The sequence below is a fragment of the Hemicordylus capensis genome, chromosome 1, assembly GCF_027244095.1.
Source record: "Hemicordylus capensis ecotype Gifberg chromosome 1, rHemCap1.1.pri, whole genome shotgun sequence".
Classification (NCBI taxonomy): Eukaryota; Metazoa; Chordata; class Lepidosauria; order Squamata; family Cordylidae; genus Hemicordylus; species Hemicordylus capensis.
The window spans coordinates 75297843-75316122 of record NC_069657.1 but is presented as its reverse complement, the minus strand read 5'-3'; the positions used below and the strand labels follow the sequence as shown (position 1 = coordinate 75316122).

Sequence of the window (18280 nt, the reverse complement as noted above, 5' to 3'; positions counted from 1 at the left end):
TTCTAAGCTCCATGAGGTGCTCTTCGGCTCTGCCGAATCGCGACCATTATTTTCAGTGCAAGAGCACGTTCATGATCAGCCACTGCGATGAGTGAAGACAATGGATTGAGAGAGCCAGTTAAGTCTATTACTGTGGAAGTATCCTAGCTGCGAGGAAGGCCAGGCAGGTGTTGTGAGTCAACATGGATTACTAGAAAGGGCACTTTACAGGTAAGTAACCTGTTTATCTTTGAGGTGATCCATGTTCCCTCACAACTTGGATGATTAGCGAGCTCACCTAAAAGGTAGAGGGTACTAGGATATGTTTAAAGCTCCTTTTTAAAAACCACCCAACCAAAGTTGGTCTCCATGGCTGTGCGGATGTCCACAGCATAGTCTCTGACGAAGGGCAGTACTTTAGACCACATGGCTTCTTTAGAGATGTCCTTCATGCTGATGCCTGACATGTGGGCCACTGATGTGGTCATGGCTCTAGCAGAATGTGCCTTGATAGTTGAGGGATGCTTTAACCCTTGCTGGTTATAGCACATGAAGATGAATTCTACAAGCCAGTGGGACAGGCTTTGTCATGAAACAGATTTTCCTTAATTTTCTCCTTTATAAGAGACCAAAAAGTTAGTTGGTTTGTCTAAACGGTTTTGTCCTATCCATGTAGTATAAGAGAGAACTCATGACATCCAACGAATGCATGCATTTTTCCAGAGGAGTGGATGTTTTTAAGAAGAAGGTACAATGTTCTGATTTAGGTGAAATTTGGAAACTACTTTTTGTCTAAGGGAGAGGTCTGTACTCAGAATGACTTCGTCTTGACAGAATTTTGTATAAGGGGAGTCAGCAAGAAGAGCTGTTAGCTCACTGGCTCTTCTTGCCAATGTTATGGCAACCAGGAAGGCAACTTTTAAGGATAAAAATTTGAGGGAAGCAAAGATGAAATGTTCTAATGGTGCTTCGGTAAGTGAAGATAAGACCAATGAGACACTTCATGGTTCGATAGGTTTTCTGGCAGGTGGGAAGAGATTATTTATTCCTCTGAGGAATCTCTTAAAGAGTCAGGATGGGAGAACACTGTGCGTCCCTCTCAGCTTGGGTGTCTTGCAGAGAGCGCTGTGAAGTGAACTTTGAAAGAAGGGTTTTAAAGTCCAGATTGTTTTAGACTAGTTAGGTACAGAGGGATCTGACGGACTGACACATTGTCAGGGTCAAAGCCCTTGGATGCAGCACATAATGCAAAACATTTTCATTTGCTCATGTAATTCTTCCATGTTGACTCCTCTCTCTTTCATTCAGAAGGTTAGTATCTAACTGTTGAGCATCCAGGCTGTCAGGTTCAACACCTGGAGGTTGAAATGGAAGACTCAGCCCATTCTGTGAAAGAAAGTTTTGGTGGAGGAGAAGTGTTAATGGTGGCCCTGAGATAGATGCAGAAGGATGGGCAACCATGGCAGTAGGGTTCCCCATCCCCACCTTAGGATGCACAGTCCTTTCCTGCAGGATTTTGCTCATGATCTTGGGAAAGCAAGGAAAACAGAGGAAAGAGGTAGTAGACGTGTTTTGTCCAGGGCATCTGGAAGGCATCTCCCAAGGAGTTCTTTCCTATGCCTGCCCTGGAGCAGTACAGTTTGCATTTTTTGTTGTACTGCATCACAAAGAGGCCCATCAATAGGGTTCCCCAGATCTGAAACATGCTCTGAAGAAGTTCCGGGTTTATCTCCCACTCGTGTTGTTGGAAGAGGCTGAAGTCTCTGCTTACTGCATCCACCAGGGTACTTTCTATACCCTTGATGTGTAGGACAAGTGGATGGACATGTGGTTTATGCTCCATTCCCAAAACTGCAGTGCTAGGTTGCAGAGGGACCAGGAGACTGTCCCCCGCTTGGCAGTTGATGTAGGCAATTGCTATTGTTTTGTCTAGCAGAACCTGGATTACTCGATTCTTTAGAAGGCGTAGGAAGGATTTTAGGGCATGGAATACTGCTAGTAATTCCAGGAAGTTTATGTGAAGGGACTCTTGTTGTAGTGTCTATTTGGCTTGGGCATGGAACCCTCTGCAGTGGGCTTCCTAACCTTTCAAAAGAGACATCCAATGTCACTGTGCGAGACAAAATTGGAAGCCTGAAAAGCATATCCACTGAGAGCGAGTCCATCCTGGTTCACCAACATAGAGATTTTCCGACAGGTGTCAGCTACATGTTTTGACTGTCGGAGTTTGTTCTAAAGACCAACAGAAGCCAATTTTGAAGTCTGCGCATTTGAAGTCTTGCAGGAATCACAGTAGCTGTGTATGAGGCCAAGCAGATTTTACACTGCTTGAGCTCTGTGCTTTGGATTCAGGGAGAATGCAGAGATCAGATCTATGATTAACTGTCTCCTGTCTTCCAGAAGGTATGCTCTCTTCGTTTGTGAGTCCAAAACCACACCAATAAATTGGATTCATTTTTGTGGCATTAAGATCCATTTCTTTAGATTCACCACGATTCCTAGTTCTGCTAACAGGCCTATCATGTATTGGGTGTCCCTGTATTTTGATGTCAGCAACCAGTGGTCCAGGTAAGGATAAGCTGAGATGCCCCATGTCCTCAGGTGTACTATGATGGCACTGACACATTCGTAAAGACACGGGCCACTGTTGAGATTCCAAATGGCAGGACCGCATACTGATAAATTTGTGGACCCAGTGTGAATCTTAAATACTTCCTGTGTTCTGGCTGTATTTCCACATGGCAATAGGCATCCTTCACGTCTAGCATCAAAACCATTTCCCCCTCATTAGCAGGGGAAAAAATGCATTGCAAAGAGCACATTCTGAATTTCCTGACTTTTACATATTTGATTAGGTTGCATGGCTCCATAATGGGACAGAGGCCTCCATCCCATTTGGGCACCAGGAAATGTTAAAACCCCTTCTCCCTACCTTTCACGGAAATGGGTTCTATTGTCCCCTTGTCTACTATTTCCACTAAAAGAGGAGTTGAGTAGGTGCATTTTATTCCAGAAAATCATAGAGATGAACAAGGCCAAAACAAAATCCAGAGAAGAAGCTGCAAAACTGTCCATAGTTAAGCCAAAGAATCAAGAGAAAAGGTTTTTATCACAGGAACTGGGATGAGATGGAGCGAATCTTTCATGATGAAGCAGCGCAGCAGTAGAGAAGGAACTGAGAAAATAATTGTCGTACCACATGCGCGATCCGGTGCCTCATGGAACTTGGAATTCTTCAGCGGGAGTTACTGTGCAGGCGCAGAAACCAAGTTATGAGGGAACATGGATCATCGCAAAGATTGTCAGTTCCCTCTGGTCAACAGTTTCCCAATTTCTGGGGAAGTGTCACAGCACAGGTGGCAGAGATATGAGAAGCCCTTCAACTCTTCCAAGTACTTCTGGAATGTTAGGCAGAGAACTATTTAGAACACACTCTGTTCCATTTGCCTGTTATTCTAATGAGAAGAACTGTTTTGAGACCCAGAGGACGAACGAAAGAGCTGTGCTGCAGTTTTCATGGCAGCTTCTGAACTCTTACCCCAGTGCCTACCCTGTTATTGTTAAATGGTTCTCAATCCTTTTGCTTCAATTAGGGAAGAACAAGAGCGAGTGTGTGTGCGTGTGTGCGTGCGTGCACACCAACAAGGAAATGCAGATGTTTGTACCTACTCTCTCTATTTATTACATTTTTATACCACCCTATCAAAAGGCTCTGGGTGGTGCACAACAACAAAACACAAAAACCTAACAAACAATCATTTATAAACACCAGCTTAAGACAACATAAAAACAATTGAAAACCATTTTAAAGAACAGTTAAAAATATTTAAGAGCAATCTGAAGATCCTGGAAGGCCAGACCAAACAATTACATTTTAAGGTCTTTCTTGAAGGCCCACAATGAACCCAAGTTATGGGTTTCTGCCAGGAGTACATTCCACAGCTCAAGAGTAGCTACAGAGAAGGGCCGGTTCCAAGTTGCCGCCAGACATACCGGTGGTAACTGGAGATGGACCTCCTCAGATGAGCAAAATGTGCGGTGGGGATCATACAGAACGCAGCGCTCTCTAAGATAACCCAGACCTAAGCTGTTTAGGGCTTTTAAAAGGTAATAACCAGCACTTTGTATTTTGCCCGCAAACACTGTTTTTATGTTTTTTAAACTTGTTGTGCACCGCCCAGAGCCTTTGGATGGGGTGGTCTAGAAAAGTAATTAAATAAATAAATAAATAAAATAATTTCATATCAGCAGCCAGTGCAATGCAAATTATACAGGCATAATATGGTCTCTCCAGGTTACCCCAGAGACCAATCTGGCTGCTGCATTTTGAACTAGCTGAAGTTTCCAAACAATGTACAAAGGCAGCCCCACACAGAGCGCACTGCAGCAGTCAAGCCTGGAGATTACCAGCTGATGCACCACTGTTTTGAGATAGTTCTCTTCAAGGAATGGAAACAGCTATCGAATCAGCCAAAGCTGATGAAAAGCACTCCTGGCCACAGCCTCCACCTGAGATACCAGGGGGAGGCCTGGATCCAAGAGCACTCCTAAGCTGCATATCTGTTCCTTCTTGGGGAGAGTAATCCCCTCCAGTACAGGAAGATCCAACTCATCCCTCAGATTCCGATCCCCCACAATGAGCACCTCCATCTTGCTTGAACACTGGACACTAGTACAGAGCTCTGATCAGGTGGTAGGAGGAGGATCTCTGCGCATCGGACTTTGTGCCAAGCTCCTCCTACATTCAACGCTCTTAAGACCTGGGTGAAGCCTCAAGACTTCAAGGCTGTAAACTCTATGCATATCTTACTACAGAATAAATTCCTATAGAACCTAGTGGGGTTTGCTTCTCAGTTAATATGCTTGGGATGATTCTGCAAGAACAACTGGGTAACATTATGATGTTCTGGTGCTAACTGCTGCCATGGAAGAACGTATCAAGAAGCAGGTCCTTACATCTTGCCTTATAGCTCTATACATACCATCATTGTTAATCATGAGCAACATCTGGTATTCAGAGGTACACTGCCTCTGTATAGGGAGATTCCTCATAGCTCTCTAGCTCAAAATCCAGCAGACCCCTAACTGTGTATTCTCATTAAAATGCACAGATAACTGTCAACTGATTAAAAATTTGTGAGGCCAGATGGTGCAAACAAAATGTTTTCTGTAAAGCTTCAGCTCTGCTCTGCCTTGACTTGAGTCTGGCAAACAAACGCTAGTGGCTAGCGGATCACAAGGTCCTAGAAAAACAAGGCTGCCCACCTTTGCACTACACAGCACAGGCCCATTCATATTGCAGCATGGACAGGAATGCGAGTCAGTGTCCATTATCTCTAGCTGGGTGTGTGTTAGGGATGTGCAAAAAATTTCGGGCACAGAACGATCTGTGCCCGAAACGAACAATTTCGGGTGATTCGGGGCCGAACCGAATCACCCCCGATGTCCCCCGAATTTTTTCGGAAACGAGCCGAATCACCCGAATTTCGGGCAAAAAAAATTCGGGTGATTCAGTTCATGGTTGATTTTTGGCGATTTTTTAAAGTTTTAGTGACTTTGGGGCAGTTCGGAGGCATATCATGGGATCTGGGCAAAAGGAGTGGGGTGGGGTGGTAGTGCCTAATGGGTGCAGGCTACCACCCCAATTTCAGGGGGATTGGGCAAAGGGCTGATTTTTGGTAAATTTCTGAAAATTTCATGTCTTTGGGGCAGATTGGGGCATATTGGGGCAGAAAGTGGGGCCTGGGGCAGAATAGTGGTGTGGGTTGGTAGTGCCTAATGGGTGCAGGCTACCACCCCAATTTCAGGGGGTTTGGACAAAGGGGTGATTTTTTGAGAATTTTTGAAGTTTTGGTGACTTTGGGGCAGTTTGGGGGCAGAAAGTGGATCTGCCCCAAAAGAGTGGGGTGGGGTGGTAGTGCCTAATGGGTGGAGGCTACCACCCCCATTTCAGGGGGATTGGGCAGAGGGCTGATTTTTTGAGAATTTTTGAAGTTTGGGTGTCTTTGGGGCAGATTGGGGGCAGAAAGTGGATCTGCCCCAAAGGAGTGGGGTGGGCTGCTAGATAGTGTCTAATGGGTGGAGGCTACCACCCATCCCCAATTTAAGAGTGATTGGGCAGGGGGTGAATTTTGGTGAATTTATTTTTATGAGGTTTGTCTTCATAAGGTGAAGTGTGCTAAATTGATTACTTCCTCATATTATTCATAGTAAAGGAAAGTGTGAAAAAGTGAAAGTGGGGTCATGAGAGTTGTTTAATTGAAAAATATCTCATTTGCTATGATAGAATGAGAATTCACACCTCAGAAGTTTTTTCTGAGGTGTGAATTCTCATTCTATCATAGCAAATGAGATTTTTTTCAATTAAACAACTCTCATGACCCCACTTTCACTTTTTCACACTTTCCTTTACTATGAATAATATGAGGAAGTAATCAATTTAGCACACTTCACCTTATGAAGACAAACCTCATACAAATAAATTCACCATAATTCACCCCTCTGCCCAATCACTCTTAAATTGGGGATGGGTGGTAGCCTCCAGCCATCAGGCACTATCTAGCAGCCCACCCCACTCCTTTGGGGCAGATCCACTTTCTGCCCCCAATCTGCCCCAAAGACACCCAAACTTCAAAAATTCTCAAAAAATCAGCCCTCTGCCCAATCCCCCTGAAATGGGGGTGGTAGCCTCCACCCATTAGGCACTACCACCCCACCCCACTCTTTTGGGGCAGATCCACTTTCTGCCCCCAAACTGCCCCAAAGTCACCAAAACTTCAAAAATTCTCAAAAAATCATCCCTTTGTCCAAACCCCCTGAAATTGGGGTGGTAGCCTGAACCCATTAGGCACTACCACCCCACCCCACTATTCTGCCCCAGCCCCCACTTTCTGCCCCAATATGCCCCAATCTGCCCCAAAGACATGAAATTTTCAGAAATTTACCAAAAATCAGCCCTTTGCCCAATCCCCCTGAAATTGGGGTGGTAGCCTGCACTCATTAGGCGCTACCACCCCACCCCACTCCTTTTGCCCAAATCCCATGCTATGCCCCCGAACTGCCCCAAAGTCACTAAAACTTTAAAAATTCACAAAAAATCAGGACTTTGCCCAATCCCCCTGAAATTGGGGTGGTAGACTCTACCCATTGGGCACTACCACACCACCCCAAAATTTTGCCCCTGGGCCCCTTTTTACCCCCCCGAATCGATTCGGATTAAATCCGAATCCGAACCGAATCAAGGGTGATTCGGGTGACCCAGATTCGGGCACAAAACAGAACGGGGGTGATTCGGCTCGGGTCCGAGCCGAATCACCCGAAAATCCGAATTGCACACCCCTAGTGTGTGTGTTCCTGAATGTGTATCTGATTTGGCATCCAGGTGTTTGTGAGGATTAACGCAATAAGCATTATAGCACAACCAAATTTTCAGGCTGTTTAAAGAAATGTACGCTGACTGATATTTACAGGATGTACTGTTTACTATGTCTCTGACTTCCTTGATTCAACATTTGAATGTGGCAGAATGATTGTGACAAATGACAAATATTCTGCCTTGAGCCAACTGGGCTAAACAGAGAAAGTTACGAACTGTCGACTTTTGTGAAAAGTGCTAAGTAGCCCATACAAATATTTATTAGGTGGGCAAAACTATGAATAGGATAATGCAGCCTTGGTTTTTTTCTATGATAATCTCTTAAAATTGTCAACTCACTTGTATGACTAAAGTTTAGATTCTGAAGATGAAAATACGAGATTTGGAGCAAAATTCAGAAGGCAAAGAAAAGAGGAAAGGGTCTTGGCCCTTGCTTAGAAAATTCACATTAACAAACATTTTAAAAATTTGCTTAGCTCCCACCTAAGTGCATACTTACGGTTCGATGCTGACAGGTGTAGCCTCTCCCATTACTGAAAGGACAGGAGGGGTAACTTCTGCACTATCTGCAAATCAAAATGACAAAATTAGTTCATAGCCCTATGTTCTACTTGAGAAAGACATTGATTTTTTTTTTTTAAAGAGGGTGCACTTGCTCACTTTATCGTACTATCTTTTTTGTTTAAAAGGGGACGAGCCTTAAGACTATCACTTTGTTGTGCATTATTTTTGGTTGGTGTCCTTTCAAATGTCACTTTTATATACTGTTCCAACACGATTGGCTAATTTAGGAAGCTGTTGTGGCATTACCAATATGCATGCATCTCAACTTTACAGACCAGGCAGGATCCGTAATAATCCTGACAGCACTAGCCTAACTTACAGACACAATCATAAAGTTAAAGAATGAACATATGAGTATGAACCGGCAGTCAGGATTTCTTTTCTCCAGCCCTGATGTTCTAACCATTACATTCCCCCACCCACAAAAGACATACTCGAAACTTACTGGATCTGAGTAGAGTTCTTTTAGGAGTGATGGGAGGTGGAACCGAGCTGCCACTAGCAGACAGGATAGCATTGAAGTACAGTCCTGAACCCTCTCGCACTGGGCTGAGTATGGGTGGGGGAGTATAAGGAGGTAGCTCAAAGTTCCGATCAGAAGGGTGATCTGCCAGGCGGACCGGTGAGCGCAAGTGGCTCTGGTATGGTGTGATATTGGAATAGACCGGGGGAGCAATAAAAGTGCCAGCTTTTGGTGGTATGAAGAGAGGCTCTGGTCTGGGCCGTTGCTTTGGTTTCCGGGAAAATCCCTCCATTTCTTCTTTTGGAGCCGCACTTTCATGCTACAGGAACAAAACACCAAAGAACAAATTCAAGAGCTTTAAGCTTATGACATGTATATTCAAAATAAAGCAAAGTGAAACAAGATGTGCCACTCCATCAGCTTACATCAATACATTTTTAAAAAACCAAAAACCTACATGGGCAATAACAACTATCGAGCCAAAAGAAGAGTCAAGGCTTTTCTCTACATAGCAAAAGCTAAAAATTGGGGGTCATTTTGGATTCATTCTCCAGCCCCATGTGTCATTTCTCGTTGTTACGGATGCGCGCGCGCACTCTCTCTGTGCTATCTTGGAGTGTGCCGATGAGTCCCACAGATGTCTACCCCCGGCACAAGGGAAAAGCTCAAAGTGGAGCCACAAGAGGAGAGGAGAGGGGAGAGCTGGTCGTGTAGAAGCACACATGAATGGTCCCCTTTGCTCAGCAGGGTCCACCCTGGTTAACATTTGAATAGAAGACATGTGTGAGCACTGTAAGATGTTCCCCTTAGCGGATGGGGCTGCTCTGGAGCATCTGCATGCAGAACGTTCCAAGCTTCCTCCCTGGCATTTCCAAGATAGGGCTGAGAGAGACTCCTGCCTGCAACCTTGGAGAAGCCGCTGTGTAGTCTGTGTACACAATACTGAGCTAGATAGACCAGTAGTCTGATTTGGTAGTCTTATGTTCCTAAGATTTACTGGCATGCTCCAAGACAGCAGAGAGCACCTGCAGCACCTGGAAATAATGTGATGGCCCCAGCACTACAAGGGAAGTACAGGAGGGAAGGGTAGAAAGGCCAAGGTTATGGAAGGGGTGTGTCACTGATGAGAGGCTGGAGCCACGTCCTGGAAAAAAGTCAGAAGGTTGCTGGGCGTGTGGAGGGGAGGTGAAGCCCCAGCAGGATCAGGAGAAGAGTAACCTTAACCCCTTTCCCCACCCTATTCTGAGGCACAGAGCCTAGGCGAACACTGTAGTTCAAATAATCCCACTGGTTTTTTGGGCAGTTTTATGCATCTTAAGTGAACCGTGAAATCGCCTTTTTGTACACTGTTTAGGGGGGTCATCATGAATTCAGGGCTGTCTTCCTTTTGGTTAAGTACAGTAACTAAAGCACCATCAATTTAAAATGGCACATAGTGCAATGAAGGAAGAGGTTAGGCTTTAACTAGGACAACTGTACTGCAAATGCATGCATTCAGTTCAAAAAGGGAGAGCAAGAAAAAACTTATTGATAACCACCAGTTGCATTTCTTGGCTTCTGCCATCTCTTGAGAGCACCACAGATATTTGCTTTGTGATTTTCTCAGTTGTGACAAATGAAAATGGCCTCATAAAATGACCAAAATATCATTATTTTAACAAAGTTAAAAGACAAAAATAGGTCTTCAACTCAACACTGATAATTCTTTCTCAAAAATACCTTCTCTTCTTGGAAATTATATCTTCAGTAACTTATCTAGCTAAGAAAATAACAGACTCCTACTACAACGTAAGTAAAACCGGCAGACAATGCATATAGGCCCAGAACAAAGAGATCCAAATACCATAACCACATAATTTTATATAGGAAAACAAATTATGTTTAAGAAGAAACTACTAAAGAGAGGGTAGAAGGAAGTGTAAAAACAGGTTGCTCATCTGTAACTGATGTTCTTTGAGTGGTTATCTGTGCAGTTGCACCAATGGGGTCTGAACCTGTGCAGAGCCTCAAGAATTTTGGCATGACTCATATCTCTATAGAGAAAAAGCACATGCCCAAGCAGGCATAACCCATGCTGCTCCCTCAGTTCCATGATTGATTGATTGATGAAGTGCCATCAAATCGATGTTGACTCTTAGTGACCACATAGATAGATTCTCTCCAGGATGATATGTCTTCACCTTGGCCTTTTAGTGTCTCTCAGTGGTGGATTCACTGCTGTCGTAATAGAATCCATCCACCTTGCTGCTGGTCGTTGTCTTCTCTTTCCTTCAATTTTTTACAGCATTATGGACTTCTCAAGGGAGCTGGGTCTTCACATAATGTGTCTGAAGTATGATAGTTTGGGCCAGGCCATGTGTGCTTCGAGTGAAAATTCTGGATTGATTTGTTCTATGGTCCATTTGTTTGTTTTCCTGGCTGTCTATGGTATCCTCAAAAGTCTTCTCCAGCACCAAAGTTCAAGAGCGTCAATGCTTTTTCTATCTTGCTTCTTCAAAGTCCAGCTTTCACAGCCATAGACTGTCATGGGGCAAACCACCGTCTGAACAATTCTAATCTTTGTAGGTATAGACACGTCACAGAATCGAAATATCCTTTCCAAGGCCTTCATTGTAGCCCTACCAAGTGCTTGTCTGCGGCGTATTTCTTGCCTGCTGGATCCTTTACTGCTAATGGTCAATCCTAAAAGGCAGAAGCTATCCACCACTTCAATGTCTTCATTATCAATTCTGAGGCTGGTTGCTGTACCTGTTGTCATTAGTTTAGTCTTCTTTACATTTAGTCATAGTCCCATTTTTCACTGTGCTCCTTGACTTTCACTAGAGCTATCAGAGTGGTGTCATCAGCATAGTGCAGGTTATTGATGTTTCTTCTTCCAGCTTTAAAACGACGCTCATCTTCTTCCAATCCAGCCTCCCTCAGTATATGTTCAGCATATAAGGATAAAGTATACAGTCTTGTCTTACTCCTTTTCCAATCAGTTCCATAAGTTTACTGAAACAAGATCCCAAGTATGCAAATAGGAAAAGTCATTGGAGTGAAAAGGTGGGAGGGCTGTACGACCAGATAGATGACCATTAGAAGAACAGAGGTTCTTCTAATAAGCAATAGGGATGTGCAATTTGATTCATGAGTGAGTCGATTCATGCTGAATTGGGGGTGACTCACAATTCAACTGTGAATCCAATCACCCCTTAAATGAAGGGGCTGATTCGAGGTTGAATTGAAACAAGCCCTAATTCATTGTGGGCACCAATCTGTCTTAGTGTTTTTCCCTTGCTGATTGGCTTTCTTACACTGGCTTCTGATTGGCTTGAGATCTCCTTGCTTCTTGGTTGGCTTTCATTCAAATCAAGTGTTGGCGTGGGCAACTGTGCCCCATTGGCATCACCCTGGGGGCCCCTGCTGGCAGCAACAGGCCTAGTGTGTCACCTAGCAGATGCAAGGCACCTACTTCTGTTCCAAAACAGGGAAAGTCACCTGCATGGGGGGGCAGTCAGTGGGGCAAGCAGTCTGGTCACCCAAAACCTCATCTCATCACCCGTGCCTTTGGGCAGATGATAGCTTTTAATGACAAGCTGTTCAAAGTGGTGGAGAAGGCTGCTCCAGCCACTTCCCCTCAACTACCAAATTCCCTCAAGCACCTTTAGCAGGCAGGTGGTGCCCTCCCTGTACCAGACATGCAGGGAGACTGTGTTGGGGCTGCTGCACGCAGCAGGGCCTGATACCAGCATGCACTACACTGTGGGTGAAGTGGAGCAGTCCCAGAGGTAGGCACACTGCTTTCCTGTCCCTCATGGCGCACTGGTGGAAGCAGGAGAGCAAGGGGACATCTGCTGCTAGTGGTGTGTGGCCAGTCCCTCTCATGCAGCGAAGCACAGGTGGGCTGTACTGCATGTGGAGTTACTGGACACCAACCACACAGCAGATGAGCTGTTGGTGGCCATGAACCACCAAGGAGAAATGGTTGTCCAGACAGCAAACCTTCACTGAGGGGTTCATAGTTACCGACAATGCCGCCAACATAACTAAGGCAGCAAAAAAGGGTCAGTTTATATCCATCCGTTGTGTGGTGCACACTCTGAACCTGGTTGTGTGGTATGCACTTGGCCCTTTGGGGGCTAAAGCCAGGGGAGACATCCCCGCTGCAGGTGCTGGGCACCATCCTGCTACTGCCACCACAGCTGCTCTTGTGGAGAACTGCCATAAGACAGACACTTACTTCCATCAAGGTGAAAAGGTTAGACCGATGCTCAGAGAGTGGCAGCTTGAGCTGGACCTACCCAAACACCTGCTCCCTCAGGATGTTTCGACCCGGTGGAACTCCACCTTTCTCTTGCTCCAAGACCTGCAGGAGCAAGAGTCGGCCACCCACATCCTGGCAAGGAGGCATGGCTGGAAGTATGCGATCTACCCAACCAGGACTGGGCACTCAAGCTATTCTTTTTCAAGTAAAGGGGTTTGACAATAGCAATTGTGGGATGGGAGGGAGAGAATGGGATAAAAATCCTCTTCTTTATATTTAAAAACTACAAACTGATGCCAGGGGTGAAAGCCATGACAGGGGGCCTTGCCGGATTCCCCTTTCAAGTATGCCCCTTGAGCCTGCTTGTGAGACGGGGTTTCGAGCTGGGGGGGATGGCTCGCCTATAACTCAGACCGGCCCCATTTTTCAGGGGGCCAGTTCAGCTTGAGGCCATACCTTCTAACCTGCCCAGTTTGACTTCAAGCTCATTTGTATGGCAGAGGATACTTGTGGAATTCTCTGCCACAAGATGTGGTGATAGCCAGAAACCTGGATGGCTTTAAGAGGGGCTTGGATAAGTTCATGGAGGAGAGGTCTATCAACAGCTACTAGTCGGAGGACCACCTCCAGCCTCAAAGGCAGGATGCCTCTGAGTACCAGTTGCAGGGGAGTAACAGCAGCAAAGAGGTCATGCCCTTACCTCTTGCCCGTGGGCTTTCTAGAGGCATCTGGTGGGCCACTGTGTGAAACAGGATGCTGGACTAGATGGGCCTTCTTGGGCCCGATCCAGCAGGGCTGTTCCTATGTTCTTATGGACATCCCTAGCTGGAAGAAGTTGGACATAATGGTCCTGTGGCCTGTCAAGAAGATTAGTGGGTCATAGTTGCTGCATTCACTATGGCGTGATCAGCATGCAGTCTGTACAGTCAGTGATTTTTTGAAGCATCCATGACAAGACAGGGAAAAGAAGCAAGAAAGAAGCATAGCAGTTTGCCATCCCAGCTCTTGAGAAAGGCATCCCCAAGCAAGTGAAGATCGTGACCTACTCTGTGGCAGATGAACCTATACTTTGGATTGTACTGAGTATTGAACTGGTCACCATGGGGGACCCAGGTTGGGAAGATGAAGTAGTAGAATTTGACAGATAGTAAACCAAATTGTGTAAATTGGCGATATTGATTAGGATGAGATAATATTAGACCTTTTGAATATATTTTTATATTTTGTGTATTTGTGTACACTTCTTTTATTATTATGTATATTATTATGTACACTCTAAATTTTGGGTCTGTGACCATAAATAAACTAAACTGAAAAACTGAAACTGACAGTGCATTCTTATAGGAATATGAAGAAGCTTGGACTGAAGGTGGCGGGGCAGGAAGAAAACATCCAGAAACCAACATTGCAGAAGTGTAGTGTAGAAATGAGGAAAGCAACCCACTGACGTGGTAGCAGACATGAATGAGGTCAAGACGACATTGGCTACATAGGAAACTGCCATATACTGAGTCAGACCATTGGTCTATCTAGCTCAGTATAGTCTTCACAGACTGGCAGCAGCTTCTCCAAGGTTGCAGGCAGGAATCTCTCTCAGCCCTATCTTGGAGAAGCCAGGGAGGGAACTTGAAACTTTCTGCTCTTCCCATAGCGGCTTCATCCCCTGAGGGGAATATCTTGCAGTGATCACACATCAAGTCTCCCATTCATATGCAACCAGGGCAGACCCTGCTTAGCTATGGGGACAAGTCATGCTTGCTACCACAAGACCAGCTCTCCTCTCCTGGCTAACAAGGGCAGAATGTCACCTGGAGCTCACCACATGCGCAGCAAGACAACCAAGTGTCTGAACACTGAAACAGAGGGGTTGCAATTCCTCGGCTCTGTAGAGGAGGCTTTGTGTGACATTATGCTCTTGATGTTGACTCTTTTGGACAAGCTGTCCCAAGTCCTTTCTTCCAAGGAAGATAGCTTGCTAATCTCTCACAATATATGGTCTGCATAGAGACCATGAAAAAGAACTTCAGGTTTCTTACATGTAACCGATGCTTCTCAAATGGTCATCTGCCCAGTTACACAGTCCTCCCTCCTCCAGACTGCAGTCACTTCTATCATTGCCTTCTTGGCATTCTGCTGCTGCAGTCTAATGGAACTGAGAGAGGCAGCACAGGCCATGCCCGTTGAGGCATGTGCTCTTGCTCCAGAGGTGTGGGGAGTCATGCCAAAATTCTTGAAGCTCAACTCAACATTGCAGATGCAGACACAGATCCCATAGTTGTGAATGCAAAGTAACCACAAAGAGACAATTTGATATGACCAGCAAATAATTACCACTTGCATGATGAAGTCACCTTAAGTGGTGCAGTGGGGGAATGCTTGAGTAACAAGCAGAAGGTTGCCGGTTCAAATCCCTGCTGGTATAACACCTATATCGTGCAGCAGCAATATATGAAGATGCTCAAAGGCATCATCTCATACTGCGCAGGAGGAGACAATGGTAAACCCCTCCTGTAGTCTACCAAGAGAAAACCACAGGGCTCTGTGGGCACCAGGAGTCAAAATCAGTTTGACGGTACACTTTACCTTTATGATGAAAAAACCCACCCACCTCACACAATGTATAAATGGCATAAGCAACTTCATTAACTGATATTATTTTTCAAATGAAAACTATTCACCACAAAAAAAGAGTCTTAATTTTGAAGGTACCTCCCTTTGGTCTGAGCCTTGATATGCTAGATAGGCATTGCTTTGCCATTTTAATACCAGATAGACAGACCTCCTACTGATTAGCCCACTTGATAGCTGACAATGATCTATATAACAGTAGCTACATCCAGAACAAAGACTACAACCCTCCCCCACCCCCGAATTTCAAACACATGCCTACCTGAGCTAACATATCCATGTTCAAGTTGCGATTGGACCTCCTTCGGGTGACTATAACAGAAGGCTTGCTTTCAGAAAGACCACGGTCATTGCTTATGAACCGCTGCAGCTTTCCATCCTCACCGTTGTCCCGTCCAACATCTTGGGGGTCCAGCCTCATCACTGGCACAGACACAGGAATGATGAGAGGCATGAGGTTGCTATCCTCTCGTGTTCTCTTTGGGGCTGGTGAAGAGCCGGCAAATTCTACAACGCTCCGGGGTGCTGTTGCTGCCATGTCACTCTTGTTCTTTTCTTCTGAAGTTTCTGGTTCCTTAGAACAAAGGGGCCATGTACACATTCAGATCTCCAAATAATTCTTTCATTAGGTTAATTTGGTTTCTATAAAGATCTACAGGCTGACAGATTCAAAAATTGGTGCTATATTCTACAGATACATCCCAAATGAAGACAAAAAGGCAACATTTCCCCCTTTTAATACCTAAGGAAGTTAAATTTGTCAACAGGCAACAAAGCAAAAGTCTGATTCATTCGAGGAAACTGCTGGGTGAAAAAAGTAATTAGCAAGAATAATGGACACAGAGAGAAACTCACACTGTGTGTCAATGTGAAAAGGAAACTTTGACTTTTTATCAAGATAATTTCAAGCTAGCTAAACTAAAGAGCTTTCTTTAGGAGAAAAGTGAAGACTGCCTTTTTATTCAGGTTTTTGGCCAATGAGCTGTTCCATGCTCTTTTTAAAATTTGTCCTGTTTTTATTTAATTGTTTTTATTGGGTTAACCACCCTGGGATCTTAGGACGAAGGGCAATATGTATGTTTTTGTGTTAAAAAACAAAAAAACCATTTCTTGAATGTTTGGTGGGAGTATGCCACTAAAACAGAGAGCCAGCATGTTGTAGTGGTTAGAATGCTGGACAAGGACCATAGAGACCAGAGTTCAAATCCCCAGTCAGCCATGATACTTGCTGGCTGACTCTGGGCCAGTCACTTCTCGCTCAGCCTAACCTACTTCACAGGGTTGTTGTGAGGAGAAACTTAAGTATGTAGGACTCCTTGGAGAAAGAGCAGGATATAAGAAGGAAGAACGGGATATAAAATAATAATAATAATAAAATACAATATTGCCACAATATTTAGGAAGTTGACAACCAATGGGGGCCTACAACAAAAGGCTGCAACATATCCTCACCCCAAAATAGTTGTGGTGCTCTTGTTCAGCACTCCAGTCAGTCTAGAACAAGAGCCTTGTAGTATTGTTTGGGACTCATGGGTGGGCTTGGGGAAGTCAAAATGAGGGCCAATGGGAAAATGTGTCCCCCCCGCTTTATTCACAAACTCCTCTTCTCAAAAATCCTATACAATGCTAAAATGGTTCAAGTTCAGGACCGAGTGGGGTTGAGGACAGGGAATGAAAAGGGTGATCTTCTTTTCATTCCTCCTGAAATGTTTCTATATAGCTTGAGGAATCTTTTAACCTCACAGCATGCATCCTCCAACCATAATCGCCTTCAGATGCAGTGCTGTAAGCTATTAAGAGCTCAAGCAGACTTATTCCCTCCCCCCACCCAGCAAACAGGCTCAAAACCTTTTAAGTCTTGGAAGTCACTAAACAGGGGTGTAGCTAGGGGAGAGGGGGCCGTGTTCATCCTTCACTCTGGCGGTCCCCCAAAGTAAGGGAGATAATGAAGAAAATAGGGAGGGATGTAGCTGGAGGGCCCTCTGGAGCTGGGGGCCCGTGTTCTTTGAACCCTTTCGTTCAATTATAGCTACGCCCCTGTCACTAAAAATAGGTCTTTGTCAAGGAGGATTGGAGCATTTTTAAAAAAAATTAATTCCAAATTAATATATTTTTATATGTCTGAGGAGTCCCCAAAATATGTATAAATTACTGCCCTTGGCAGCGGAGGTGGGGGCTGTTTCACTTCCAAACTAATAGGCAGAGGACTGCTAGTGTAGGAATGAGGATATGGGAGGAGATATACTAAGCACTGGGTTACACTGTTTACTGTCCAGCAATTTATGCAATTATTTGTCCCCACCTTAAAAAGGGACAGTATTTTCTCAGAGCTATAGATAGTATTTTCCTGACTTGAAGGGGTGCCCTATGAAACTCTGAGAACCTGAACTGAAGTACTGTAGCTATAATACTAGCAGCAGCACTTTGTAGAAAGGATGCAAAGTAGTTACGCGCAATGGAGGGCGACAGCAAAAATGGTTAACACCACTGTATTTTTCATTCATGTACACAATTTATAAGTCCAGTGCGTGTATTCTCCTAGAACTTTGGATTGATCATTCTGTATATTCAGGCATTTTTGCTAAGGATTTATTAACTTCTGCCTGATCCGACTTTGCTGCTGACTTCTATGGATTCCCACTTTTCTACTGCTCCAGAGGGTGGGAAAAGCTTCATCAACAGTTCTCTTGAAGCTTACTAGAGAGTGAGACTGCTTAGTTGCATTTGAACTTTAAAAAAAAAACAGAACCTGTGTATACCCACAGATGGTTCATCTGGATAATGAATATTCTGTGGTAAGGGAGCATAAGGAAAGCTCATGTCTGAATGTTTCAGATTCCTGATTAATCCACACATTACAACCACAGCTATTTCATCGACAATATCAGTAGAAAATGCATAATAAAAGAAAGTTTATTCATCTAGCTCACAAGATAGTAAAGCTCCAAACTGATTTTGTGAAAGAAGAGATGAGGAAATCTACAAATTTATAAAATACAAGCTTTTCCATAAGTTAAGATAACAC

General features: G+C 44.5%; 1 protein-coding gene across 13 annotated transcripts in view; it reads right to left on the bottom strand.

Annotated features, from left to right (window-relative positions):
* The window catches only part of MIDEAS (mitotic deacetylase associated SANT domain protein), a 117495-nt gene that overhangs the window by 29148 nt on the left and 70067 nt on the right, over positions 1–18280 (bottom strand). For all 13 annotated transcript variants that reach the window (XM_053286102.1, XM_053286095.1, XM_053286104.1 and 10 more), the window contains 3 exons: positions 15518–15829; positions 8364–8700; positions 7854–7920 (listed from right to left, as the gene is read on the bottom strand). In XM_053286102.1, coding sequence (XP_053142077.1) covers positions 7854–7920; positions 8364–8700; positions 15518–15829 — 716 coding nt within the window. The remainder of the gene's footprint in view (positions 1–7853; positions 7921–8363; positions 8701–15517; positions 15830–18280) is intronic.